This window comes from Lemur catta, chromosome 14, assembly GCF_020740605.2.
Source record: "Lemur catta isolate mLemCat1 chromosome 14, mLemCat1.pri, whole genome shotgun sequence".
NCBI lineage: Eukaryota > Metazoa > Chordata > Mammalia > Primates > Lemuridae > Lemur > Lemur catta.
Window position 1 is genome coordinate 1,000,368 of NC_059141.1, and position 26,810 is coordinate 1,027,177.

The 26,810-nt window shown below is 56.1% G+C and overlaps 1 protein-coding gene and 1 long non-coding RNA gene across 2 annotated transcripts in view; both read right to left on the reverse strand.

Moving 5' to 3' along the window:
- JAKMIP3 (Janus kinase and microtubule interacting protein 3) overlaps window positions 1-418 on the reverse strand; it is a 40,799-nt gene extending 40,381 nt beyond the window's left edge. The window contains exon 1 of the mRNA XM_045569080.1: window positions 222-418. Within this exon, the coding sequence (XP_045425036.1) occupies window positions 222-356 (135 nt within the window). The 5' untranslated portion in view covers window positions 357-418. The remainder of the gene's footprint in view (window positions 1-221) is intronic.
- A 7,183-nt stretch (window positions 419-7,601) lies between these two features.
- On the reverse strand, window positions 7,602-17,923 carry LOC123650002. Its single transcript, XR_006739206.1, has 3 exons — window positions 17,855-17,923; window positions 7,817-7,875; window positions 7,602-7,628 (listed from the first exon to the last, which is right to left on the reverse strand). It is a non-coding gene; the product is annotated as an uncharacterized LOC123650002 (long non-coding RNA).
- Window positions 17,924-26,810: the final 8,887 nt, after the last annotated feature.

Sequence of the window (26,810 nt, forward strand, 5' to 3'; positions counted from 1 at the left end):
AGGCAAAGCCCCCAGGGTCCTGCGGTGCAGGCCGGTGGCGAGTCACCTTGGGTTTGGGGCACCACCCTGCTTTCCAGGCCCTCGGGTCTCCCCACGGCCTCAGCCCCCCAGAGGTCCGTCCTGAGCGCCTTGAGGACATTCCCGGGCCTGCAGGATGCTCCTCTGGGCAGAGCCGGGCGGGCAGTGGGGACCTGGGAGGGCGTCACAGGCGGGGGGCCCACCTTGCTCTTCTCCTGCTGCAGCTCGATCTGGATGTCCGTGAGCTTGGCTCGCAGCTCCTCGTTGGCCGCCTGGAGCGCCGCGAAAGCCTCTGCCCTGTCCCCCTTGGCTCGGCCGCCGGCCCCCTTCTTGGACATGGTGAGGCCGGATGGCGGACGGGGTGTCGGGGTGGGTGCTCCGTCTGGGCTGGGGTGTCCACGCCAAGCTCCAGCAGGCGTCACGGGGGCTGTCGCTCCACTACATTTTCTCACTCACCTGCAGGGGAAGCACACAGCAGGTGAGCACTGCTCCTGGCCGGCCGCGGGGGCTCGCAGCCTCTCACCTGCTTGGCCCCGTCCCAGCGCAGGGAGCCAGCCCGGACCACAGGCATCAGCCCCGTGCAGTTTCCCCAGACAGGGACCCCACGTGTAAGACCCCGTCTCCACGCCGAGCACAAAATGAGCACTTGATAAGTGTCAATTCTTTTCCTTCCTGGGAGTAAGAGATCGGGCACCCAACCTGAAACCCAGAATGTCACACCTGCGTGTGACACAGCAGGATGGCAGCCGTGGGTGGACCACGAGCTGCGTCCGGGAAATACCCGGAAGCACAGAGAGCCGGGTCTCGGGAGACATTTGCACGCTCAGGTCCGCAGCGGCGTCATGCGCGACAGCCAAAGGGGCAAGCGCCCCCCTGTGCCCCGACCATACATGGATGACTCCATAGAAGGGAATGTCGCTTAGCCTTAGAAAGGAATGAAATTCAAACACATACTACAACACAGATGAATCTTGAGGACACAAGGCCCCGTGAAATGAACCAGTCACAGAAGGGCAAATCCCAGAGGAGTCCACTCAGACATCAGGTGGGGAAGGAACACGCCACCAGGCAGACGTGTCCCGGGACTCGGGCACCAGCAGTGGCTCACACAGGTGCCCAGCAAGGTGGGTGGCACAAGAGCGGTCCCTGAGGTCCCAGGCCCTGGGGGTGGAGGGAGCGGGTGGGCCTGCCCAGCCCTGCGGGCCACGGTGGGCGGGACCAGAATGGCCGGGGCAGCTGGCAGTGCTGGCCCTGCCTGGGGCAGAAGCTGGGCCCACAGGCACCACCAAGGGAGCCCTCGAAGTCCCCCCAGACCCCTCCCTGGGAAGACACGACCCACCAGGCATGTTAGGCACCAGGAGACCCCAAGCCAGTGTGGGGCGGTCTCTGGGCTGCCCGCCCTCCCCGGGGCAGCAGAAGCAATTCTGGGACCGTGTTTCCCAGCGAGAGGCCGGCTGAGCCATGTGCAGGGTTATTTAAGGAACTGAGGTCCTGCCGCTTGGAGAGAAGGTCCCGTGTGTCCCGACCACTGGCCTCCCTCAGAAACCCAGAGGGCAGGACACGAGCAGGGGGCAGAGACTGCCTCTGAGCGGCCCCCGAGGCATAATTCAGGCCAGGGTGTAAGACAGTGGGGACGGGTCTCAGCCCAACGTGACAAGAGCTGTCCGCAAGCCCAGCAGGTGGAAGGCCTGAGTGTGGCCTCCCAGCCCCCCTAGCCCCCCCACCCCCAAGGCCACAGCTGGGTGTGCAGATTGGGGACTCGGGGCCCGTGAGCACAGCAGGGCCAGCCTTCCCTCCCCGCCACATCAGCGTCTCACTTGGTAGGGGCTGCGATGGGTTGGCAGAGCCATGAGGGGCACAGGTGTGGACATGCCAGCCACGCCCCTGGGCACCATCGGGAGTCAGCCCAGCGCCGGCTCCTCCTTCGTCCCAGGCCCACGGGCCGCTCCGTGGCCGGTGCAGGTCCTCAGTTGCCCTGGGGCCCCGCCCTGCTCCCCGACCCTGAACCTGCCAGGCCCCCAAGGTGCTGAACGTCTGGGCTGGGGCCATCAAGGCCCTGCCCCCCTAGGGTCCACTGGGCCTGGGCCTCCACCACCCGTGCCAGGCCTGTCCCAGCATCTCCAAGCTGCCCCAGGGCCTGTCCCTGGGGCCAGCAAACAGTAGGCCAAAGGCGTGTTTTTCCCCTTTGTTTGTGGAGAGGATCCATACGGTTCATTCTATTCCAGCCAACTCGATTGCAAACACTTCAGTGGGCAGGGCAGGGCAGGGCAGGCCACCCCGCCTGCTGGGCCGTGTTTAACGTGGAGCTGCTGGGCTTGGCTCGGCCGCCACGTGACGCAGAGGACCCAAGAAGCCGGTAAGAGCCACCAGCACCGAGCAGCCGTCAGCGCAATCCTGGGTGTTCCCCGCACGCCCGGGCACGAAGGGCAGGGTCTTCTGCAGCTTTGGCGACTTGCAAAACTGACACCATCGACCTGGGTTCTTTCTGGGTTAACTAGTTTGTCTGCACAGAAGGATGAATGTCATGATTCCCTTCCACGGAAATCCAAGCTGCGGCAGCAGGGGGAGGGGACGACACGGAGCCAAGTTCAGGGCTGCAGCTCCCTCCTGGCCAGGGTCTGGCAGACGCCCACGTGCGGCTCTGCCCGGAACACTCCAGGGAGGAGCAAGGAGAAGACTCAGACCAGGCAGCCCAGGGCCCCCCACCCCGGGCAGGGCTTCCCGGGCACCCACAGGCCGAGCGGCCAGCAGGGGGACCGTGGGATCTGCCGCTCAGTCCATTCCTGATGCTTGCCTGTGGGGCGGGCCAGGCGTGGGCCTCAAGGTGACCCCGAAGGTTTGTGCCTCACCCACCCCATAACACTTATCTTCTTGAAAAACAGAAATACGGCTCGGGGGGAACCGACTGGCCATCACGCCTGGTTTGAACGTACTTGATCATAGTGCCGGGTCTGCACTCCAAACCCCGAGAAAGCTGCACCTCGCCTGGCGCAGCCGGGAGTTTCCTGAGCGGCGCAGCAAGGAGGTGGGACCGGGAGCAGCGCGGGGGCCGGGTGCCCGAAGGGCACAGGGAGCCCACGGTCCTGTCCCGGAATCCTAGAGACCCGGCGCCTGCTGCCCGGCTCTGCCTCCTCCCCAGCATGGGGAGCTGTCCCTACTTGTCACTTCAGCCATTCTGACAGGAGACCACTGGTTGTGGCTTCACTGTGCATGTCCCTTGTAACTAACAAGACACCTTGCACGAGCTGTCTGCCACGCGCCCACCCACTCCGGGGAGGCGTGTGTGGCGGGGGCGCTGCCCTCGGGCCCCTGGCTGGAGAGACGCTTTCCGAGGCTGTGTCTGTGCCCACTGGCACTTCTGAGTTGCCACTCCTGAAACTCCACATCTGGGACATAAAAGGGTCTTCAGAAAGTTCACGGAAAATGTGTGTTATGAAAAAACTACTCATGGATTTCAATTCTTTTGCACCAAAATAAACTGGTCCTAACTGGACGTAGCGTGTGTGAACAGGGCCTGGTGTGAGGCGCTGGGAGGGACGAGGCGTCAGTTTGAAACGAGCCCCATCGGAGCCACACGAGCGCTGCTAAAACTGAAGCAAGAACGAGCATCACGTTAGTACAGAGAAGCTGGGGTGGAAGGATGGGGACGTCACCGAGCTTCACGGGAAGTTTATGGGGACGGTGCTCCGAGGGAGGCAGCAGTTTGCAAATGGGTCACTGGTTGTAAGAAGGGGGAGACGGAGCTGGAGACGAAGCCCACGGCGCAGACCACCGACGTCCGTTGCAAGGAAATAGACTCGTCTTGTTCTTGCCCAGGTGAAGACTACGGACGTGACAGCCAAAGCCACGGCACCTCGGCGGGCTCAGCCTTCGCGGTTCCCACGGAAGCACCGGAGCTGAGCAGACTTTCCGCCGATGGCGTCGGAGCCGCTGTGCCCAGGGCAGCCCAGATGGGCGCGGAGCGTTCAGCGGAGATTTTAAACACGAGGGAGCACGGTCCCGAAGCGTCTCTGAAAGAACCGTCGCGGGAGACGGGGCGCGGGGCCACCAGAGTGACCCTGAGGACACAGCACAGTCACAGCAGCGGCCGCCGCGCGGTGCACGTGCCCGTCAGAGCAGAAGCCGCCTGTGGAGAGCGAGGGTCCTGGCGGCAGGGACGCTCGGGGCACCTGCTCGCTGACGTGCTGGAGCCAACAGACCTGCCGTGAGAGTGCCGAGTCGGCCGCGGCTGCCGCGGGGGACACCTGGAAGCTTCCGCAGGGGCCGTCTCCACCACGGCCTCCTCCTCTCGCTCCTCTCGGCTCATGGCCGTCCACCCTCCGTCCTGACCTGGCTCCTCCTGGCGCCTTTTGTTTCCCGATTGTCACCAGTCTTTCGAGGGTGCCCTTTTCTCCAGGGGATGATGAAAGTGCCGCAGGGACGCGGCCACCTGCCCAGGGCCCTCGGCTCCCAGGACGGCCAGACCGTCCGTGTCGTCACCTGCAAAATCTCGTGCTCGATGGGGCTTATGTTGAGAAATAAAGTGTACATGTTTTAGTTTTATCTTTTAATTCCATTTCTCCATGGACTTTTTGAAGTCCCCTTGCAGGTGGCAGAGAGAAAACCCAGGGGACTCATAGCTGCGCCTTCCCTGGTTCCCAGTCCCCGCTGGCTGCTCTCTTCCCACCCTCCAAGCCTCCCACGTTTGTTTGCAGGGAGCGCCTGCGGTTTCCGCTGTCCTACCGGGAGGAGCAGGGAAAAGCCCGTCTACTCCGCCTTCCCAGAGGCACCGGGCTGCCGTGACTTTTTGATCAAAGAAAAAACCCTCAAACCTGCATTTACCGTTACTTCGGTTATTTCACAAGTGCAATTGAAACCTCGCCAGTGCGCTGCTCACGTGGAGGTCAGGTAGCCAGACAGCGTCAGGTCACCGCCGCCCCGTGCTGGGGAGAGAGCCACCGTTCCAGCACCTGAGTGAACAGCTCTCTTCAGAGGGGACACACACTGCAGAAGCCACCTTCTGTGTGGTTTAGGGTTGCCAGGTTTAGTTCAGGGAGGAAGGCTGAGGTCACATGAGTAACTAGAAGTCTCTTTTGAGATATAAGAATTGGCAGGAACTACAACTTTCTAAAATGAACCATTGAGCATTTTATATGCTTTCCAAGTGGCAGCCCAAGTGTTCTGAAAACAACAGAACTAAAAGATCAAAACTGTGCGTGGTTTACGCACAGCTCAGCTTCTACACAGACCGACCATCCGCCTCCCTGATCTGGAGATGGGTAAGGACCACGTTTCCAGCACAGGAAGGGTCTGAGGAAGGGTCACCCGGCCAGATCCCCCACTTTTCAGACAAGGAAACCGGGATCCAGAGGAAGCGTTCTCTACCCCAAAGCCACAGGGCTGCCTCCCGGGACAGCGTGCTCCTGGCCTCCCTGCTGGTGAAAGTCTGAGCTTGTAACCCTCGGGGCCTGGGGTAGGTGCTCAGAACGGCACTGCCTCAGTAGTGGGCAAATCAGCCCCAGACCAAAAGCCGTTTTGGGTCCATCTAAGAAATCTTAAAGGCAAGCTCAAAGGATAAAACTCTTTCCCAACAACTCAAATGTGTCCCAGAACAAAACTCAAAAATATCTAAAGAAATGCAGGCCAGGTACGGTGGTTCACACTTGTAATCCTGGCATGCTGGGAGGCTGAGGCGGGAGGATCACTTAAGGTCAGGAGTTCGAGACCAGCCTGAGCAAGACTGAGACCCTGTCTCTACTGAAAACAGAAAAATTAGGCAGGCGTGGTGGTGTGTGTCTGTAGTCCCAGCTACTCGGGAGGCTGAGGCAGGAGGATCGCTTGAGCCCAGGAGTCTGAGGTTGCTGTGAGCTAGGCTGATGCCACGGCACTCTAGCCCAGGTGACAGACTGAGACTGTGTCTTAAAAAAAAAAAAAAAAAAAAGGCAGAAAAATTCAGCCCCCAACAACATATAAAATTCACAATGTCTGGCATCCAATCAACAATTACCAGGCGCACAAAGGAGCAGGGAAACAGGACTCATAGTGAGAAAGATAAAACCAGTCAATAGAAACAGACACAGATGTGATTCAGACAATGGAAGCAGTAGACAAGAACATCAAAATCAGCAGGAAAAATAAAACCCATGTGTCTGAGAGGGCAGAGGAAAACAGCAGCGTGTTAGGAGGCATGGAAAAGTTTTAAAAGACCCAAATTGACAACCTTGATTAAGACTAAGAGATGCTGAATTCTCTGTGCACCGTGGCCCCTGTGCGTCAGTCAGGGGTCACATCGTCCTCTGGGACTCCTCAGAGAGGTCACAGTCAGCTCAGCAGAACCACAGACCCAGAGGCTTGCCGACCTCCACCGTGCACCCCACGGTCTATGTGGGGGCCCCAGGGGCCAGGAAGAGCCCAGATGACCTTGCTGAGGAAGACAGACCTGGAGACTCGCACTGTGAACATCAAGACATTTGCGAGGTTGTGTTAACAAAGATGGTGGCAGAGAAAAACCAGACCAGAGTCAGAGATTGACTGGAGAGCTCAGGAACGGACCGACACAAGAGCGGCACTGGTTTGTGGTAAAGGCAGCGCACTGCACGGCCTTTTCACCAAGTGCTGCTGAGTTACCTGGACGTCCACAGGAAGGACAGATCTCGCTTCCCGCCACAGACAAAAAGCAATTCTCCAACGGATTGCAGACAAAAGTCTGAAAGGTGAAACAGTAATCTTTCAGAAGAAATAAACCCTCAAATATATTGCTTTATAAATAAATATGGGCTCATATATAAATAAAAATAATTGACAAAGGTGCCAAGACCACTCAATGGGGAAAGCACAGTATTTTCAACAATTGGTGTCAGTAAAACTGGATATCCACATGCAAAGATGAAGCTGGACCCCTACCTTACCCCACAGACAAAAATCAGCCTAAAATGGATCAAAGACATAAACATAAGACCTACAACTATAAAGCTCTTAGAAGAAAATAGGTGGGGATGGTTTCTTGAACATGACACCAAAGCACAGGAACAAAAGTGAAAATAAATAAATTGAACTTAATTAAAACCTTTTGTGCATCAAAGGGCATAATCGATAGAGTGAAAGGAAACCTATGGAATGGGAGAAAATATTTGCAAGTCATGTATCTAATAAGGGGTTAACATCCAGAGTATATAAAGAATTTCTACAACTCAACAGTAAAAACAAACAAACAAACAAAAACCAAAGCCTGATTTTAAAACGGGCAAAGGATTTGAATAGACATTTCTCCAAAGATATACGAAGGGCCAGTAAGCACATGAGAAGATGCTCAACATCAGCAACCATCAGGAAAATTCAAATCAAACCATGTAAGATACACCTCACAGCCACTGCCATGGCTGCTATCAAAGAACAAGAAGCAGCAGGTGTTGTCAGGGATGAGAAATTGAAACCTCGTACACTGTTGATAGAAATGTGAAACAGTGTAGCCGCTACGGAAAACAGCGTGACAGCTCCTCAAAATACTAAACACAGAACTACCATGTGATTCAGCAGTTCCACTTCTGGGCCATACCTCCAAAACAACTGAAAGCAGAGTCTTGAAGAGATCTTTGAACACCTGTCTTCGTAGCAGCATCACTCATGGTGGCCTGGTGGAAGCAACGCAAGTGTCCGTCAACAGATGGATGGATAAACAAAATGCGGTGCACGCGAAAGACGGAACATTATTCAATCTTAAAAAGGAAGAAAATTCTGACACATGTATGAACCTTGCGGACACTGTGCAAAGGGAAATAAGTCAGTTGCACACAGACAAAAACAGCCCAATTCCACTTACGCGAGGTGTCTGGCGTAGTCAGACTCACAGACAGAAAGCAGAGGGGTGGTTGCCAGGGGCTGGAGGGAAGGAGGAAACACAGAGTTGTTTGTGGTTGCAGAGTTTCACTTTTACAAGATGAAAAGTTCTGGAGATTGGTTGCTCAATAATATGAATATACTTAATACCACTGAACTGTGCACTTACAAATGAATAAGGTGGTACAATTTATGTTATGCATATTTTACCACAATTAAAAATAAAATTTAGGTCAGGCGAAGTGGCTCACGCCTGTAACCCCAGCACTTTGGGAGGCCAAGGCGGGAGGACCACTGGAAGCCAGGAGTTTAAGACCAGCCTGGACAGCATAGCAAGACTCCATCTCCGCAAAAAAATTTTAAGAATTACACAGGTGTCGTGGCACCTGCCTATAGTTCTAGCTACTCAGGAGGCTGAGGCAGGAGGAGGATCGCTTGGGCCCAAGTGTTGGAGGTTGCACTGAGCTATGATTGTGCCCCTGCACCCCAGCCTGGGTGACAGAGTGAGAGCCTGTCTCTGAAAAAATAAATAAACAAATAAAATGTAAAAAGTGGTGGCATATTCATTTTACGTATCACAACCTCTACTCTTTATTGTGCATAAATAACGGTCAACCCTCCTGGCTCAGTTTCCATCTCGGTAACCATGTAGCCAACTGTTGGCATGCGTGTTCAAACAAACACCTTTCAGTCCTAAAAAACACAAAAGCAAAAACAAGAAAACATGGACTTTGGTCCCATGACCAGAAGCAGCTGAATCCTGCGACAGCCCCAGGGGCGAGAAGATGACCCGGAGCCTCCGGGGACGGGGCAGCCGGGCCGACACCCTGATTTCAGCCCACCGCCAACTGCTGACTACAGGACTACACGACAACAAACTGACTTGTTTTAAGCTGGTGAATTTGTGCCAATCTGTCGCCGCGGCAACAGAAAACAAGCACAGACCCCCGCGGCAGAGGTGGCTGCAGTGCCGCCAGCCTGCGGTTCCAGGTGGCGTCTGCGTGCTGAGCAGGACCCCAGCGTGCCCGGCCCGCATTTCCTCTTCCTCAGGCCACGGCTCACAGGGACTCCTGCGTGGCCACAGGTGCAGCGGGAAGGGTGAGGAGGTGGCCGGGGGCCTCCAGGTCACGCCTCACGCAGCTCAGCTGTCCCTTCCGTGCCCGCCCCGGCGCCGTGCGTGCCCATGTGACAGCTTCGTGAGAGCCAGACAGCACCAGCCCACGGTGGGCAGCTCAGGCTGCATAGTGACCCGCGGTTACCATGGTTACTCATCCAGGCTTCCGTGAGGCCCAGCAGCAGCCACAACGTCACACTGTCGCAGCAGTGACAGAAGCGATGGCCAGTGAGTGCTCCTGAGGATTCCGGCGGAGACACCCAGGCCTGCGGGGAAAACGGCAACTCGGTTTTGAACAGGAACATAATTTCTCTAGTCTAAGTAATGCAATTTTACTAAACTGGGGGGGGGAAACCCTCATGAATGGCTAGACGATTGAAAACGATCACAGGATCCAGAAACAGGCCCTGTGTTATATACAAGAATGTGACATGTCACGTTCAATTGGACGGGAAGGACGTTATCCATAAATACTGGAATAACCGGTAGGCTAAGTATGCAAGAAAAATAATGCTACAGATTACAGCCTCTCTACAGTGAAATTCTAAGTGGATTAAAGAGAATTAAGGGTAAAGAAGCAAAGCATTAAAACTACTGGCAAAAAGCAAAAATGAGCGTTTATCAAATCTCTGGAGAGGAGAAGGCCTTTCCAGGCTGAAAGAAAATAAAAGGGATTCACAAAAGGAAAAAATCAATAAATTCCACCACATTAAAACTTTACACATCTTTAGTTTAAACGTGTGATGCAATTGGGAGGCTGGAAACAAGTTGAAACAATATTTGCGTTAAATACAACAAAAAGTTAGTATTCTTACTACATTAGAAGATTGTGAAATTTAACAATGAAAACTATAAGCTCTCACTAGATAACTTAGTAACTATCAAAAGACATAACTTACAAAAAAAGGGAACAAAAGTGTATTTAAAAAACACAAGAAAACCTCCTTGCTTAAGATGTAGAAAATCACAGGAAAAATCACTTGTTTCCCAAAAACAAAAAAAAGTCACGTAACGGACAAAATCGTATCTCTCTCTCCGTTAACGAGCTCAGGGCACCCAAGAGGGCTGAATTCCAGTAGTGACAGCGGTGTCAGGCGCACGGCCACAGGCACTGCACTTTGGCAGAGCACAGGGGCCAGACGCAGGTAGGAAGAAATCACCTGCAATTTTAAGAGATTCCTAGGGGCCAGATGTGGGCTGACGTGTGTGTGTGGAGTGTTGGGATCACGTTCCCGGCTTGCACCGGCACTCACAGGACAGACTGAGAGCACAGGTTAGCAGAGCACCTTGCGGTGCAGGCCCCTTGGGTGCAGGTGCAGGACGCCCCCTGCCAGACCCTCTTTCAGACAAACAAACGCTTGAGCCACTGGGCAGGGCAGCCAGCCCTCTCCTCCCAGGTCACCAGGGGGTGACAGCAGAGGCCTCCTTCCTTCCTGGATCTACTCCTTCTGGGCTCAGAGTGGAAGCAAAAACCATCTGCCCCAGGGGAGGGGAGGAACAGCTCTCGGGCCCAAGGTCCTACACCAAGATGAAGCAGAGGACAGCAGCCACACGGGGGAGCACCGAACTCACACACACTGGGGACACCAATGGAAAAGGTTGCAGGTGCTTCCAAGCAGTGTGGGAGTCCCTCATGCAGGTACACAGAGTCCCTCACGCATGTGCGCAGGGTCCCTCACGCAGGTACGCAGCGTCCCTCACGCAGGTACACACAGAGTCCCTCACGCAGGTACGCAGGGTCCCTCACGCAGGTACACAGAGTCCCTCACGCAGGTACACAGCGTCCCTCACACAGGTACACACAGAGTCCCTCACGCAGGTACGCAGCGTCCCTCACGCAGGTACACACAGAGTCCCTCACGCAGGTACACAGAGTCCCTCACGCAGGTACACAGCGTCCCTCACGCAGGTACGCAGAGTCCCTCACGCAGGTACGCAGGGTCCCTCACGCAGGTACACGCAGCGTCCCTCACGCAGGTACACAGGGTCCCTCACGCAGGTACGCAGAGTCCCTCACGCAGGTACGCAGGGTCCCTCACGCAGGTACACAGAGTCCCTCACGCAGGTACGCAGCGTCCCTCACGCAGGTACACACAGAGTCCCTCACGCAGGTACACAGAGTCCCTGACGCAGGTACACAGAGTCCCTCACGCAGGTACACACAGAGTCCCTCACGCAGGTACACAGAGTCCCTCACACAGGTTAATGCAGAGGGGCCACATGACCCAGCAATTCCACTCCTAGGTATGTGCCCAAGAGAAATGAAAACCTGCGTCCACACAAAACTCGCACGTGAATGTTCACAGCAGCATTATTCACAATAGCCAAAAAGTGGAAACAACCCAGATGTCCGTCCCCTCGTGAATGGGTAAACAGGATGTGGTATCTATCCGTACAATGGAGTATTATTCAGCCAAGAAAAGGAATGGAGTTCTGACACCTGCTACAACATCGGCAAACATTGAAAACATCGCGCTAAGTGAAAGTTAGCCACATAAGACCACATGTTGTATGATTCCATTTACAGGAAATGTCTAGAACAGGCAGATTTACAGAGAAAGAAGGTGGGTTATTGCTGCGGTGGACTGGAGGCAGGGAGGAATGGGAAGTGTGCTAACAGTTTCAGAGTTGCTTTGGAGGGTGATGGAAATGTTCTAAATTTGTGGTGATGGTTACACAACTCTGTCAATGTACTAAAAAATCCTGTGAATTCCCACTGAAATGAGTGAATTGTGAGCTATGTGAATAATACATTATTAAGGCTGTTACCAAAGGTAAAAAAAAAAAAAGGAGAAATAAAGACGTTTCCAGACAAACAGAAGTTGAAAGGCTTTATTGCCAGAGACCTGGATTACAAAAATTGTTAAAGGAAGCTCTTCAGGTGGAGCAGATGTTATCAAATGGAAACTGAATCTACACAAAGAAATGAAGAATGCTCAAAATGGTAAAAATAAGGGTATATATAAAAGACTTTTTTTATTTTCAATCCCTTTGAAAGATAGCATGTTATTCAAAGCAAAACTGGTAGCAAGGCATCATAGGGCTTATAATATATAGAGAAATAAGCAAAACTATATAGGAAGTTTATATATAAGAACTATAGGCCAGGTGCAGTGGCTCACACCCGTAATCCCAGCACTTTGAGAGGCTGAGGCATGAGGATTACTTGAACCCAGGCGTTTGAGACTAGCCTAGGCAATATGGTGAGACCCACAGTCTCTACAAAAAATTAAAAAATTAAGCAGGCATAGTGGTGCGCATCTGTGGCCCTAGCTACTTGGGAGGCTGAGGCAGGAGGGTCACTTGAGCCCAGGAGTTCAACGCTGCAGCGAGCTATGTTCTGGCCACTGCACTCCAGCCTGGGCAACAAAGCAAGACCCTGTCTGAAAAAAAAAAAAAGCTAAGTATGTAAGAAGTATGTAAAAAGCAAAACTAAAAACAATGCATTATAGGGTTTACAACAGATGTAGAAGCAAAACATCTGAAAACAATAGCAAAAACAATGGGAGGAAAGAAATGGAAGTAACTAACGACATGTGAATTAGCATGATTTCTTCAGGAAGGATTGTGAACAGCTATGGATGACACTGAAAGCCCCAATACAAGCGATGAAAAGTAAACAAAAAGAGAAGCATGAGCAAGCCAACAGCGGAGGAAAAATAGGGTCCTAAAAGGAGCTTAATCCAAAGAAGGCAACAAAGAGGACGAAGGAGAGATCACACGATGGCAAACGAACAGCAGAAAGCTGCAGTCAAATGCGGCCACGGCACTGAACACTAAATGTAAATGGCTACACAGCACAGGTCAAAGGTAGGTTTTCAGATTAAACTTTTTTAAAAGGTAAGAATCTACACTGTCTATAAGAAACTACTTTATATATACATATATATATATTAGTTGGCCAGATAATTTCTTTCTATTTTTAGTAGAGACAGGGTCTCACTCTTGCTCAGGCTGGTCTCGAACTCCTGACCTCGAGCGATCCTCCCACCTCGGCCTCCCAGAGTGCTAGGATTACAGGCGTGAGCCACCGCGCCCGGCCTGAAACCACTTTAAATATAAAGGCAGAGGTAGGTTAAAAGTAAAAGGATGCAAAAAGTTATTGGAAGCAAACTCTCGTCAAAAGAAAGATGAAACCGTATCAACCATCTCTAGCCTGACTGTATTAACGCTAGACGAGGTGACCTTCAGGGCAAGCAGCGCTGCCGGGGTAGAGAGGCCCCTTACGAGGATTGAGGAGCCGCACACGTGGATAAGACGTGCCAATCTTAAATGTGTAAGCATCGAAATACATAAAACAACAACCGACAGCAACAGAAGCAGACATAGGGACATTCACAGTTAGAACTGGAGACTTCAGCACTGGTCTCTCGGTATGAGGTGACAGAGCCCACAGCAAGCTAGGGAGGACGCAGACGATTTCAATACCACTGTCGGCCCATTTGAGCTCGCTGACACCCGTAGGATACGCCACCCAGCAACAGCAGGACGTGCAGCATTTTCAAGGACATATAAAACAGTCAGCAAGAGGGACTATATGCTGGGTAACAAATCTCAACAAACAAAATAATTGACATGATCCAAGTATGTTCTCTCGCCAAAAAGAAACTGAACTACAGCTATATAATAGAAAGATATCACAAAAAAATTTAAATATCTGGATTTTTTTAAAAAGAACATACTTCTAAATAACCCGTAGGTAAAAGAAGAAATCATAAGGAAGTTAGGAAAATATTTAGAACTGAACGAAAATACAAGCACAAGATATCAGAAGTTATGGGACGCAGCTAACGTGGTCTAAAGAGAAAAATGCTTACATTGGAACATAAGAAAGGTCTCCAATCATAATTCAACAATAGTCTAAGCTCCCGTTTTAAGAATATAGAAGAAAGAAAAGTAAACGCAAAGTAAGCGACATGGAAATAATGGCGATGCCCTGGTGCCGTGGGGAGCCGCGGATCCCGGGCCGCGCTTCTGAGCCCGTGGCCGGCACCGCGAGAAGAAACCAGCTCTTCTTCCCTGAGTTCGCTCCAGCCAACGCGACAGCTGCCCTAACATCATGACATGTGCTCACCACGACCGCTGAGCTCTGGTCACGTCACACAAACATCCTGCAACACGCCAAGATGGGCGATGAGGCTGGTCGCAGAAGCTGGGCTCCCCCTCCTCTGGGCTCACAGGGACAGACAGACAGACAGACAGACACACACACGCACACGCACTCACACGGAAGGGCGGCCTTCCGGAGCAGGCTCCGTCTGCTCTGCGCAGTCAAGATCACACACGGCAATTCATGATTTGAGGACTAAAACGCAGCAGGGTGTAAGGACAGCTGTCAAGGGGACAACAACATCGTTTAGGCAGAGGCTAGTCCAGGTGGAGACACCACCGGGCATTGCTGCCTGAAGCCGGCAGGGATGAGGAGCACCAGCAGGGCCCTGTGACGCCATCAGCCACCTGCTGGTGTTCAGGTCTGGCCCAGCGGCGACAGACAAAACGCACTCCCCGTGGCTAGGCGAGCACTCAAAGTTAAGACAGAACTGGCGGCCATGGCTGGGGAGGGAGCGGCCACTGTGTTCTCGGGCAGACGGCGTCTGAGTGCAAAAGCGTCACAGACCCCCGTCCTACCACCAGGCCAGACCCGCCCCACTGTCAGCGCCAAGGTGAACCGCAGCCAGAAACGCCCTCCCTCTGTTTACTGGGATAGAGCCTGTTTCCTCCAAAGTCCTCCCCGGAGAACTTCTGTTCACACGGCCCCACGGCCCTTCCATGGCTCTGGGGACACTGCAGAACTCTCCCCTCGCTTCGGGCCCTACCAGGCTGGGCAACTGAGGCCCGTCTGTATTCCGTGGAGCAGACGCCACACTCGGGGGCTCCGTGTGCACCTGTCACGCCCAGTGCCATGGGTGCCCTCTCACGGGGTGCCGGGGAGCAGCTGTGCAGCCACGGCCCGGGAGAGCTCCCAGGGCTGCCGACCCCCCAGCCCAGAGTCACCACGGCGCCCGACTCCTTTCTGCTACCGCGGCCCAGAGTCCTTCTGGCCGTGGGTTTCCTCTTCTTCCCACTCTGAGACCAGAGCTGTGGTGTCGGCTACTTAGCGCTACACACCTGCCAGTTCTGCTTTTTAATAAGACCCTGAAAGGGACGTGGCACCCGGCCACCACAGGGGCTGACCACGGGAACCTGCACTCAGAGGTGGACGCCAGAACTAGACGTGTGGGACCATTTCGAACGTCCTCAGAGCCTCAGGGACAGTCCAAGTCTTGCCTCCTCCTGACTAGAGCCCACCACCGAAACACGCGTGAGCCCACCACCAAAACACGTGTGAGCCCACCACCGAAACACGCGTGAGCCCACCAAGCAGGGCGTCTGTGGGGCCTGGGCATAGATGGTGGCTTCCAAGTCCCTGTTCTGACCACGGACCCGTCATTGTCAGGGTGACGCTGGGTCTCAGCTCAACACCAGACAGGATGGCGTGCACCTGGGGAGAGTACTCTCGGGGCGTGACACAGACACAGCGCTCCCGCAGAGGGGACGCAGCGAGGTCCCTGGGCCACACACCTGCCTCCCAGGAGGCTCCCCCAGCAGCCAGCCCTCCCCTATGGGCACCCAGGCGGAGCTCCGTGGGCAGGAAGACCTGGGGACTCTTCAAAGTCAAAGTGATGCCGGGGTAGCCGACCGGCAGGCAAGGCAGACAAGCCCACCGCCCGCAGAGGGCGCCGCTGGGCGGGACTCTTGCTCCGACTCCGGGCGCAGGGCGGGGGCATCTCTGTGGCGCCCGAGGCACCTCCTGCCGCTCAAAGCTCCGCTGGGGTGCGGGGCCAACAGTGCCATGGTTCTAGGGGAGACACCTGCCCAGAAGGTTCACAGAGGAAGACGGGGACCGACATAGGCTTTTTCAGAAAGACACATGGTCTCCGCGGCTGTGTCCCAGACTCTTCCAGTCCCTGTGCAGGGCGGTGTCGGGATCCGAATGGAAAATTCACCAGCGCCCACAGCACACCTGGCTCACCTGTCTGGAAGCTGAGGAGGCTGGAAAAGTGAAGCTGTGGCGTCTGTCCCGAATCGATCCCCAGTGCACAGAAGGCCACGGTCAAGAAGAACCTTCTAAGAACGTCTACAGGACACACACACTCAGAGAGGTGGTTCCACAACGCGGCCTGAGGAGTTGCTCCGACTTCCCCACAGCCCCCTCGTGTGGGACCACCGGGCTGTTGAGAGGCTGGACGTGGAGGGCTCCTGAGGGCCGTGTGGCAGTAGCAGGAGCTAACGTGTTCTCCACGGTGGCGCGTCCCTCGGGTGTGACAGGCGTGCTCGCCAGTCGTAAGAGAACCAGGGAAAAGGCGATCTAGGTGCAAATACGCATGCTCAGGCGTCCCCCAGCCTCGAGTGAAGAGCATGGTGCACCGTCTTCTACGGGACACAAACTGTCCGACCCACAAGCTGACCTTTCCCTGAAGTGCCGCCGAGGCAAAGCTTGGGTCCTCCCGGCGTGGCTCCGGTCCCCGTCCCCTCAGGAGCTGCAGCAGCTTCCCACCACCGGTCTGCTCAATGGCTTCGGTCTGCTGAGAATATTCTCCAACCTACAATTCCGATCTTAAATGAGAAATACCTGCTCCGTGACTAGTTCTCCCACACTGTGAACCAATAACGAAATCAAAGGCAACAGCAAGTATCTACACCCTTAGCTGCCTGCACGCTCTCAACAAGTCTCAGCAAAACTGTTTATCCCCAGTCACCGTGGCAAAGTACACGGCCCTGGCAGCCCAAATCAGCAGTGGATTTTCTTTGAACAACTAGAGAAACTGAGGCACAATGTCATGATAATGGCTTGTTTCCAAGAAATGTGATGGAAGTCAGTTAATAAGCTGTTGTTTCCCCAGAATACTTGAGTTCCTTGCATAAGAAGTGGTGTTAATAGGCAATTTGTGATTCTTGATTAAGTTTTAAGGAGAAGACACCATCCAACTGATGCGCAGACAGGTGATGAGGACAGACAGGTGACAGGACATAAACATGATCTATCCTTTTGTTTGGTTTTGTGAGACGGAGTCTCACTACGTCACCCAGGCTGGTCTTGAACCCCTGGCCCCAGGTAATCTTCCCACCTCAGTCTCCTGAGTAGCTGGGACTATAGGCATGAACCACTGCACCTGGTTTGACCTTTCCTTTTGTCTTGTGAGATGGGGTCTCACTGTGTCCCCCAGGCTGGAGTGCAGTGACATGATCATAGTTCACTTCAGCCTTGAACTCTTGGCCTCAAGCCATCCTCCTGCCTCACCCTCCTGAGTAGCTGGGACTATAGGCACACGCCACCACACCCAACTAATTTTTCTTATTTTTTGTAGAGACAGGGTCTCACTACGTTGCCCAGGCTGGTCTCAAACTCCTGGCCTCAAGTGATCCTCCTGCCTCAGCCTCCCAAAGTCCTGGGATTATAGGCGTGAGTCACTGCGCCTGGCCTTGACCTATTCTTAAAAAACAAAACAAAAAGCAAAGAAATGCAATCGATTATTCCCATTCAGCCAGGAAAGAGACAGCCCCGGAAGCCTCCCAGGCTGTGCAGAGCAGCTCCCTGGATGCTGTGTTCCCGAGACTGTCACCACCACCAGGGCCAAGCAGAGTCACAACTGTCATCCCCACCCCACCCCACGGCTGCCATGTGAACAAGCACCGGCTTTAAATCTGCAATAAAATAAACACCCTTGTTTTAAAGGAGAATCTGCTGCCCTGAGAGGCAGGCCCAGCCCTCCTCCAAAATGTACGAGCACGAGTACAAAAAGGGACACGTTAGGCATTTTCTTCTGTGACATTCTTTGCACACTGAAGATGCCACATTCTCCAAACTGCTAACTTCCCAGCCACATATGCATGCTAAATATAGGTGAGAATGCAAGTTGAACAAACCTGTGCAGAAAGGCAGCCCAGGCTGACAACAGCAGAGCCTCTGCAGCATCCGGAAAACAAACACTCACGTTCCCAAACCCTCACGGCTCCTGCTCTTCTCTCTCCTTTTTCATCCCGGCTGTGTGGCTCTCTCGGCTTGCCTGAGACTCAGTCCGGCGTCTGCAAATCAGCTCCGAAGGTTCTATGACTCAGCAAAGAGCTCAGCTTTTATTTTTCAGATGGAATTTACCACGCTGTGACTACATCCAGGGGGAGGGACCATCTCCCCGAGCCGTTTCTAAGCAGAGCCCTTGAGCCAGGATCGCGGAAGCTCTGCCTGCGCAGGCTGACGCCACACACACACAGGCCATCTCGGCGCCAGGGCTGCGCCCGGCTCAGCCGGTGCAGATGACCCTGGGGGCGGCCGCCCTGCACGCCGGCCAGGGGCACAGTCTCCAGCCGGGATGCTGGCAGCGCTTCCCCCGTGCTCAGGGGAGGAGCATCCCGGGCTCGGGGTTGGTTGGGCCACAGTCTCACGTGAAGAGGAGCCAGGAACGGAGGCATCGCGGACAGCCCTGCCACGGCGCTCCCTCGGCTTCCCGGCTGCTCCGGCAGACGTTCTGGCCTGCTTTCCTCCTGCTGAGAGAAGCCCCTCAGGAGTCTGCGTAGCCATAAGGTCAATAACGGGCACGAACCTCCACTCTGATGGGCATCTTTCATTTTAAATGGTGAGATGATAAGAGGGATTAGTATCCGTTAAGCTCTGAAGAAAGAAAATGTAGGAATGAGGCCGGGCGCGGTGGCTCACGCCTGCCATGCCAGCACTCTGGGAGGCCGAGGCGGGTGGATCGCCTGAGCTCAGGAGTTTGAGACCGGCCTGAGCAAGAGCGAGACCCCATCTCTACTAAAAATAGAAAAATTAGCTGGGCGTGGTGGTGCCTGTAGTCCCAGCTACTCAGGAGGCTGAGGCAGGAGGGTCACTTGAGCCCAGGACTTGGAGGTTGCTGTGAGCTGGGCTGATGCCACTGGAGCCTGGGCGACAGAGTGAGACCCTGTCTCAAAACAACAACAACAACAAAAAAAACGTAGGCCTGAACCAGACAAACAAGCCCAGCAGCACTTCTGTGTGACTGGTAAACACTGGAGCTCACCCTGCTATAAATCCCAGACAATTCCAGAACAAACCTCCGGAAACGCAGGCTACCTCGGCAGCTCTGTGGAGCAGGCAGGGGCTCACAGGGCTTCCAAGCGGGACGGCGCCTAGAATCATCTGGTCTGATGTGACCAAGGAGGCAGTCAGGACCCCCCCGCCCACCCACTGCCAGCTCTGGAGAGTGGGCCTAGGGGGAGCCTGCGGCCCGTGCTCCCAGCCTGCCCTGCCTCGGTTCCCCTGCCGGCACCCCAGACTCCTCCCACCCATGTCTTCCAGCCAGGCCCAAATGTCATTTTCCCCAAAAACTGAGACCCGGCAGGCATCACCCTGTCAGGAGCCCACAGGCCAGACACAAATAACAACAGAATGTGAGATGACAACAACGTGGAAAGAGAGACCCCGGGTCGCATTTTAGGTCTGTCTAGGCCTGGGAACCTCCACGAAACAGAACAAACCACCAGGCTGTTCCCATAAAACCAGCGTTGCACGTCTGGCCCCACGTCCACGGCAGCCTGAGGACACTAACAGCCGACGCTGCAGTGTTCTGGCGCGTGACAGTCACAACAGCCACGCTGGCAATTGCCAGTCTCTGTTTCACAGGCGAGGAGACCCCGGGCCAGGAGGCTGTGCAATTGGCCCCCAGTCCCACGCAGGTGCGGGAGCTGGAGTCACACCCTGGGCGGGGCTCCCAGTCCCCCGTGCTGAGCGGTGTGACATTGTCCCTGCACACGCGGGGTCTGCCCAGGGCCCGGCCCGTCTCCGAGGGCAACAGCCTTCACGTCAGACAGAGGCAGCAGGCGCAGCCGTCTGGACGTGCGGAACGCCGTCCGCCCAGCCACGCCCCCCGGGAACGGACCCGCAGGGAGCGAGACGACAGTGGTGTGGGCACAGATTCTGGTTTGCCTGACAAACGCTTTCACAGCTCCTCCCCTGTGCCAGGCACCGCTCTAAGCACTTTAGATATAACTCATTAAGGGAGGATGACGGCAATGCTGTCCACAATATAACAGTGAAAACTGGGAGCATCCTAGGTTTCCAGCAGAGAAATAATTCACATAAACCGTGGAACGCACATGTACCGGCATGTAATGGCACCACTTGAAAACGTCCTAAGTCTACACTTAATAGCACAGAAAGATGTAGACAACTTATTTGAAAAGCCAGCTATTAAAAAGTATGTATAGGGCGATCACATTTCTGTTTTTTAAAATAATCATGTGTGCATGTGTGTGTGTGCTGCAGTCACAGAAAAACAGTCTGAAAGTGCACATACCTATATATCACACGGTCACACCCCCAGGTGACCTAGCTCAGGTGATTTGACTTCTTGCTTTAAATCTTCCTGAACCATAAGTATTTTTTTAAGAATCACAAACAACAGGCCGGGCGCGGTGGCTCACGCCTGTAACCCCAGCACTCTGGGAGGCCGAGGCGGGAGGATCACTCGAGGTCAGAAGTTCGAGACCAGCCTGAACAAGAGGGAGACCCTGTCTCTACTAAAAAGCAAAAAGTTTTTAAAAAAATTAAATGAAAAACAAAAACAAAAAAAGAGTCACAAACAATGAATATGTCATTATTTTTAGAATCAGAAAAAAAATCTACCTTCACTTTGAAAGTACGCACGTGCACATACGTGGTCTTCATTGCTGTGACACGTATGTTCCTTGCAGCCGCCCTCACTCAGCGGGAGACGGAGTTCCTTCTGAAGACTCCGAGCTGACCCAGGATGGGAGAGGGTGGCAGGACAGCCACGCCATGTAAAACTCCTCGTTTAAATAGCTCGTTTAAATAGCATCTGTTCTTCTAGCTTACAGTTAAATGTGCTCATTGTGAAGAATCTGGAGAATAAAGGAATATACACATAGGAGAACCACAGTCCTCCACCGTCCTGGGAGGCTGAACTTTGAGCAGGGCTCCCAGGCACCCTGTGGCTTCAACCCTAAATCCTCCAGATCCCAGAAACTCAGGCTGAGCTGCGTGACCAACGGCACGGGACGGGCGGGTGAGCGGATGCGCTGAGGGAACGGGGTTCAGACAGCCGGGCTCACACGTGTCCCAGGCCTCCAGGGCGTCTCCCTCTCTCCCCACGCCACCGCGAGGCCCCGGTCTCACCGGCCCCTTTAGGAGACTTGGCTCCTGCACCCGTCACTACGTCCTAGGGAAGTTTAGCAAAAGCCAGAGATTGTCCTTTTGTGGACACAGCTGCTGAAAGTGCACGGGACGGGATCCCAGATCTCTTTTGTCTTCAGTGTGGACAGCGGCTCAGAGTCAGAGCGGGAGCCGGCACCTGGCAGCTCCGTCCCGAGGGGTGCAGGAGGTCCAGCGTTAGGCTGCGCGTGGAGCACAGAGACTGTGGCCCGGGACGTGCTGGCCCTCTGGCGCCGGCACAGCAGGGCTCCCTGGGCATGGTGCCAATGGCACCAAAGGAGCAGTCCTGAAGCTCAGCTCGAGATCTGACACTAAGGCGCAGGCAGCCCCAGCTTGTGGTGGCTCAACTTCACAACGGGCACATTGGGCTATTTGTGCATTTTTTATATTGTCAACCTATGGTGGGTTCACGGGGATGTGGCCCCATCGTAAGTTAAGGGGCAGCTGCATATATTTTTAATAATACCACCCACCCCTCAAGACACAAAGTGATTCTCCCACAACCTCGTGCAGCGCCCCCACGGCTCTGTGTAACTGACCCCTTAGTCTGCACCCCCCATATGAGAACCAGGACAACGTAAGGAATGAGCCACCAGGGCAGTGTTAGGAGCCATCTCTGCCAGCTCCACACCGGGAGTGACGCATCTCTGAAGTTCACCCCCTGAGCCGACGCCGGCAGCTGCCTCCAGGGAGGCCGGGTTCCCTGCTGGCACCAGCCGTGCCACCTCCTTCCCCTGGTGGCCCCCACCCTGCACACAGGGGGCAGGACAGACCTGCACCTGGTCCACAAGCAAACACGGGCAGCAGCACCGACGGCTTCTAGAGCAGCGTGACCCGTGACATCTGGCCACCCACAGATGCTACACAAGCACGTCAGCAGATGAAAGCAACCTTGTTCTAAAGTCAATGGGACTAAGTTAGGCGCAGGGCCCTGGGTCGGCCCACGGCTTGCGCAGGGCCCGCGGGGCACCTTGCCAGGGCAGGAGGCACACGCGCCACCTGCACCAGGCAGCCCCACAGCGCCCCGTCAGTCCCCTGGCCACTGACCTGGAGCAGCCTGTGGGGCCCGCTTAGGCGTGCGGTGTCTGGAGCCGAGGATCTGGCAGGACTCCCGCCTGCCCTGAAAGCGGCCCCGCGCCGTGTAAAGTCCTCTTGTCTGAGACAGCCGAGCCCTCTCCCTGCCTTGCACACGCGGGCGCGCACGGTGCCAACACAGCACCATTGTGCGCTGGTCAGCGTGCTCAGCCCAGCCGCAGCGGAGAATGTGCCTCATTCACACTGGGCCCCCCGGGGAGGCGCCGTCCCAGGCCCTTCCTCCGGAGCCGACGCAGAACACAGCCGCCCAGCGCCAACGCCCACTCCTGCTGCCCTCGCAAGCGGACGCGGCGACTGCACGGGACGCCGCAGAAAGGCCGAGCTGAGAACCTGCCGGGCTGACCGATCACAGCCGCCAACCTCATCGTGCATTTGAGGTGAGCGCCGTGCTGCGTGTGCGCGGCCCGACGCGGGCGCGGTGGGTGAGGCGGTGCACCTCCCTGCAGCACAGCCGCGCGGCCTCGGCAGGGGACCCGGCGGTCAGCAGTCAGCTGCACGCTCCTGCCCGCGACACGCCCCGGGCTCCGCTGCTCCCACAGGGCTGAGGGTGCAAGGCTGGACGTGCGAGGTGGGTGGTGGCGCTGCGGGCGCCTGGCCAGCAACATCAGGGCCAGGGGTTCAGCGCTTCCCCTCCAGGGGCGACCACCAGAAGGCTCCCTCTCCACACGCTTCGGGGGCTGCAGGGGCCCCACCCAGACGCACGTGCACAGCAGCAGCCAGCGACAGCACAGCCCCCCAGGTGGCCTTGGACAGCACAGCCCCACGGGCGGCCTCCCAGTCACTCCCTGGTCATTCTTCCCGGTCCCCGTTCTTCTTCCCCGGGGTCCCTTCCACACGCAGCCTCGCCGTAAGTCTGCTGGGGGGATGGGCTGTATGGGGCCTAGGCTAAGAGAACAGCCCCAGGGTGGGATCTGGAACCCAGGGTGGGATCTGGAACCCAGGGTGGGATCTGGAACCCAGGGGGTATTCTTGGACCCTAGGGGGGATCTGGATCCCTGCCCAGCCACCCTCCCCGTCCTTCAAGGCTCACCCTGTCCCTCCTCCCCCATGAGCCTTGGGGAGGCCTCTCACCTGCATCCACCTGCCCTGCGGGGCCCATGTCTGCCCTCGGGGCTGCTGACCCAGCCCAGCCCCTGCCCAGCGTGGCCCTGGGTCTGACAGGTCTCCCCACGGGCCCTGCTGAGCTCCAGACACGGGCTGCACCGTGCAGGCACGGAGGGACCTTCCCCATGTCTGAGGCTGCAGCCATAGACACCCTCGGATGCTGCTGCTAGACCCTGGAGAGTCATCGGTGATGCCCGCTCTCCTGCCGCAGCACCGGGCAGCTGAACGGGCTCTGGCCCAAGACAGGCACCGGCTACCCTTGCAGGCCTCCACGAGCCACGAGGCTGCGGAGAGGAGGCCAGACAAGCTCATGGCAAAGAAAAGCAGCCGAAGATCATTTTGCTTCACGTGGTGCCTTTTAAACAAGAGTCCCTTGGTTGTCTGAGGCTCCTTACTGGGCCATCTCTCCACCGTGACAGGGAGCGAGCAACTCGCGGCCTCCCAGTCTCTGCACCTGCCCCCTCCGGGGAGCCTGGGAGGCGTCCTGAGAGTTACCTAAATGCTCATGATGGCACCTGGGGAAGAGCCACCATCCCACTCGCCAGGAACAGGTCCCCTTTTCAGATTGTGACGTCTCCCCTTTGGGGACGTTCCTGAGGATGGTGAGGTTTCTGAGCATTTGAGTTTCAGAGGGTTTCTCTGCATGCAAAACAGGGGAAGAGAACATGCCCACAGCTCGTGATTAAACAAATTCCACGTGCTGGCCGGAGAGCAGCAGAGACACTCAGGGAAGCGCACCCTCCCCCCATGCCGGGCCCCAGGCCCTGGACACCTCTGAGCGAAGCCTCAGGGCCCGTGAGACCGCTGGGTGCAGCCCTCGCAGTCAGAGTGGCAGCTTGGGCCCAGAGGACAGAGAAGGGCCCAGGGTCCCCCGCTCACCAGGGACGAGGCCAGACTTCCCGACTCTAGGGCCAAACTTTGCGAAGGCGAGTGCCGACTTGCCACAGCAAGCAGCCGGGCAGGCTGAGGACAGACAGGCCAGGGCAGCGCCCGTGCCCAGGCCGACCACAGTCGACCACACTGAGAAGAAAACCCGTTTGGACCACGTGCGTGTGCAGCGGGGAGTTCCAGGGGAGGGGCATCGGGGACCCCCGCTCCGGGCATCTGCACGAGGTTGCGGGGAGCAGGGTCAGAAGCCCAGGACCCCCGGGGAGAAGGCTGACTGTGGACTCGCAGGGCCGGGTCGGCGGGCGGCACAGCGGACAGGGACCCTGGGGGAGAGAGGACGGAAGGAGGGGCCGGACCCGGCACCGCAGGGCAGCTGACCAAGTTCCCAAGCTCAGGTAGCACTGTAAGATGAAAAACAAAGGAAGGAGGGCGGTGAAGTAGGAGCATTAATTAAAACCCAGGCACGTGCGTGCGCACGGGTGGGGCGCCAGCTGGCTTGCGCGCTGCTAGGGCCGAGCTGCCCTTGGCTTCGGTTCACTCTCCCCAGTCTGGCTCCACCACGGCCTACGGGCTGCTTGGCAAGCCCGGCCTGCCGTAATCGCTTCCAAACGTTGGTGAAGAAAAGATGTTGCATTTTGATTTTCCCACGCGGTTCTCAAACCACTCGCTCTCAGCCGTTCGTAAGACAAAGTGCCAGCGACGGCAGTGTAAGTCCTCTGTGTATTCTGCGTGTCCCTGCAGGGGAATGTCTGTCATCGACACTCGGACAATCCACTGGACACCTGCTTCGACCTTCCTGGGGTTTATTTGTAAAGACCCTGAGAGGAGTCTAAAGAATTCTTTTGATAGCAATTGGTTTCCTCCGCCCACCAGGGAGGCGACTCCTATTGAAAAAAGAATTTGCTGCCAACCTCCTCGCTAAGAGTCCGACTTCCTGAATCGCCGCTACGGCCCCTGGAGAAATCAAAAGAACAAAACCCACCCCGGCGGCCCTAGAAATCCAGCCCCACTGAGCCCAAAACGCACCCACCACCCTCTAAACGCACCCAGAGGATGTTCAGGCGTGGGGCGGAGTGCACGACCTCCCACCCCAGAACTCTGGGGGCCTCAGGGCCAGGTCCAGCGTGGGAACGTGGGCGCGGCCCCATCCCTGTGGACCGCCTTCCGGTGCTGTCCTTGGTTCTGCCCCTCTCAGTTCTGTCCCTGACTTAGGATCACGGATCGTAACTTAGTCTCACCGACGAACCTGGAACCTTGTCGTGACCCCACCTAATCTTTGCTGCCCACTAACCCTGCCCTGTCTGATCCTGACCCGCTTTGGGCACCAGCCCTGGCAGACACTGGTCCAGCTGGTCTAGGCCACACATGCCCCCCCTGAGGCCGCCCACCTGCCCCATCCTGCCAAGCTCGCCCCCACCCCCTGGCGTGGCCTCCCCTGTGGTCTGCGGCCCTGTGGGGGGGGGGCAGAAACACTGACCCGGAAGTCACTCCCTGAGCCAGGGCACAGAGTAAGCTGCTCGCTGGCTTTCATACACACACTCATTTCTAGAATTCCTGGCAAATAAAAGCCACAGGGAACAGAGAGAAGGGTCTCCAGACTCTCCCAGGCATGTCCCTTGCATTGACAGAAGCTGTCCCAGGCCACCGTCTGCCCGGCCCTGGGATGAGCAGTTGTTTTCTGTGTGGAGACCTCACTCCACACCCTCCTCCAGGTTCACGGAGTGAAGTCTCCCGGTCCTCCCTCTGTCCCCCCAAGCGAACTGAAGACCACAACACGGTGGCCTCACGCTGATACCCACCTGATGGCTGGGTTTGTTCTCACTCCTCCAACAACTGGGAATCTGCTTCAGCGCTGCCTGGACGCGGGAGGACGTGAGAATCCCCCGGGTGACGGCTCCGGGTGGGTCAGAACTAACCCCCCCACCTCAGGCAACAGAAAGGCCAGACGCTGCGGACGACCCAGACTGGGAGACACGCTGACTACGGAGACATAACCGTCTAAAGCAGCTTTGCCTAAGGGGTGGCCAGCACCCCGCTGCACCCACTGCACCCCCGCTGCACCCACTGCACCCTTGCTGCTCCCCCGCACCACAGCTCCCTAGCGAGGGCCAGGAAACGAAGCTCGTGTGGGCTCTGCGGGACGCTCACCCCGCGGGGCAGGCCCAGGGCTAAACCCCCAGGCAAGAGGAGCCAGGACCACAGTGTCCCCACCTCAGTCCCACGGGGCTGCGGAGATGGCTCCCTCGGTGGGCGTCAGGAGAAGAACGGTAAAAGAAAAAGGAGGGAAACCCAGCCCCGAGAGGGCCAGCAGATGACCTTGGCGGACCAAGGACTCCACACCGGGAGCTGGGCACGGAGCGGTCCCCAACCTGGTGCCTCCCGCTGCCTGGCAGGAGCAACCGCGACCCCCCGTGTGAAGAGCGCAGCCGCCCGGTCCCGGAGAAGGACCGTGACTCACACGCAGCTCGTGGAAACCAGCAAGCGGGAAACAGGCCAGTGAGGAGGCACCAGGGTAAGAATGACTTTGAAAGACCCACACAGACCTCAAACGCTAGAGCCAACAAATTCAATCCACAAAACAGTTCTACT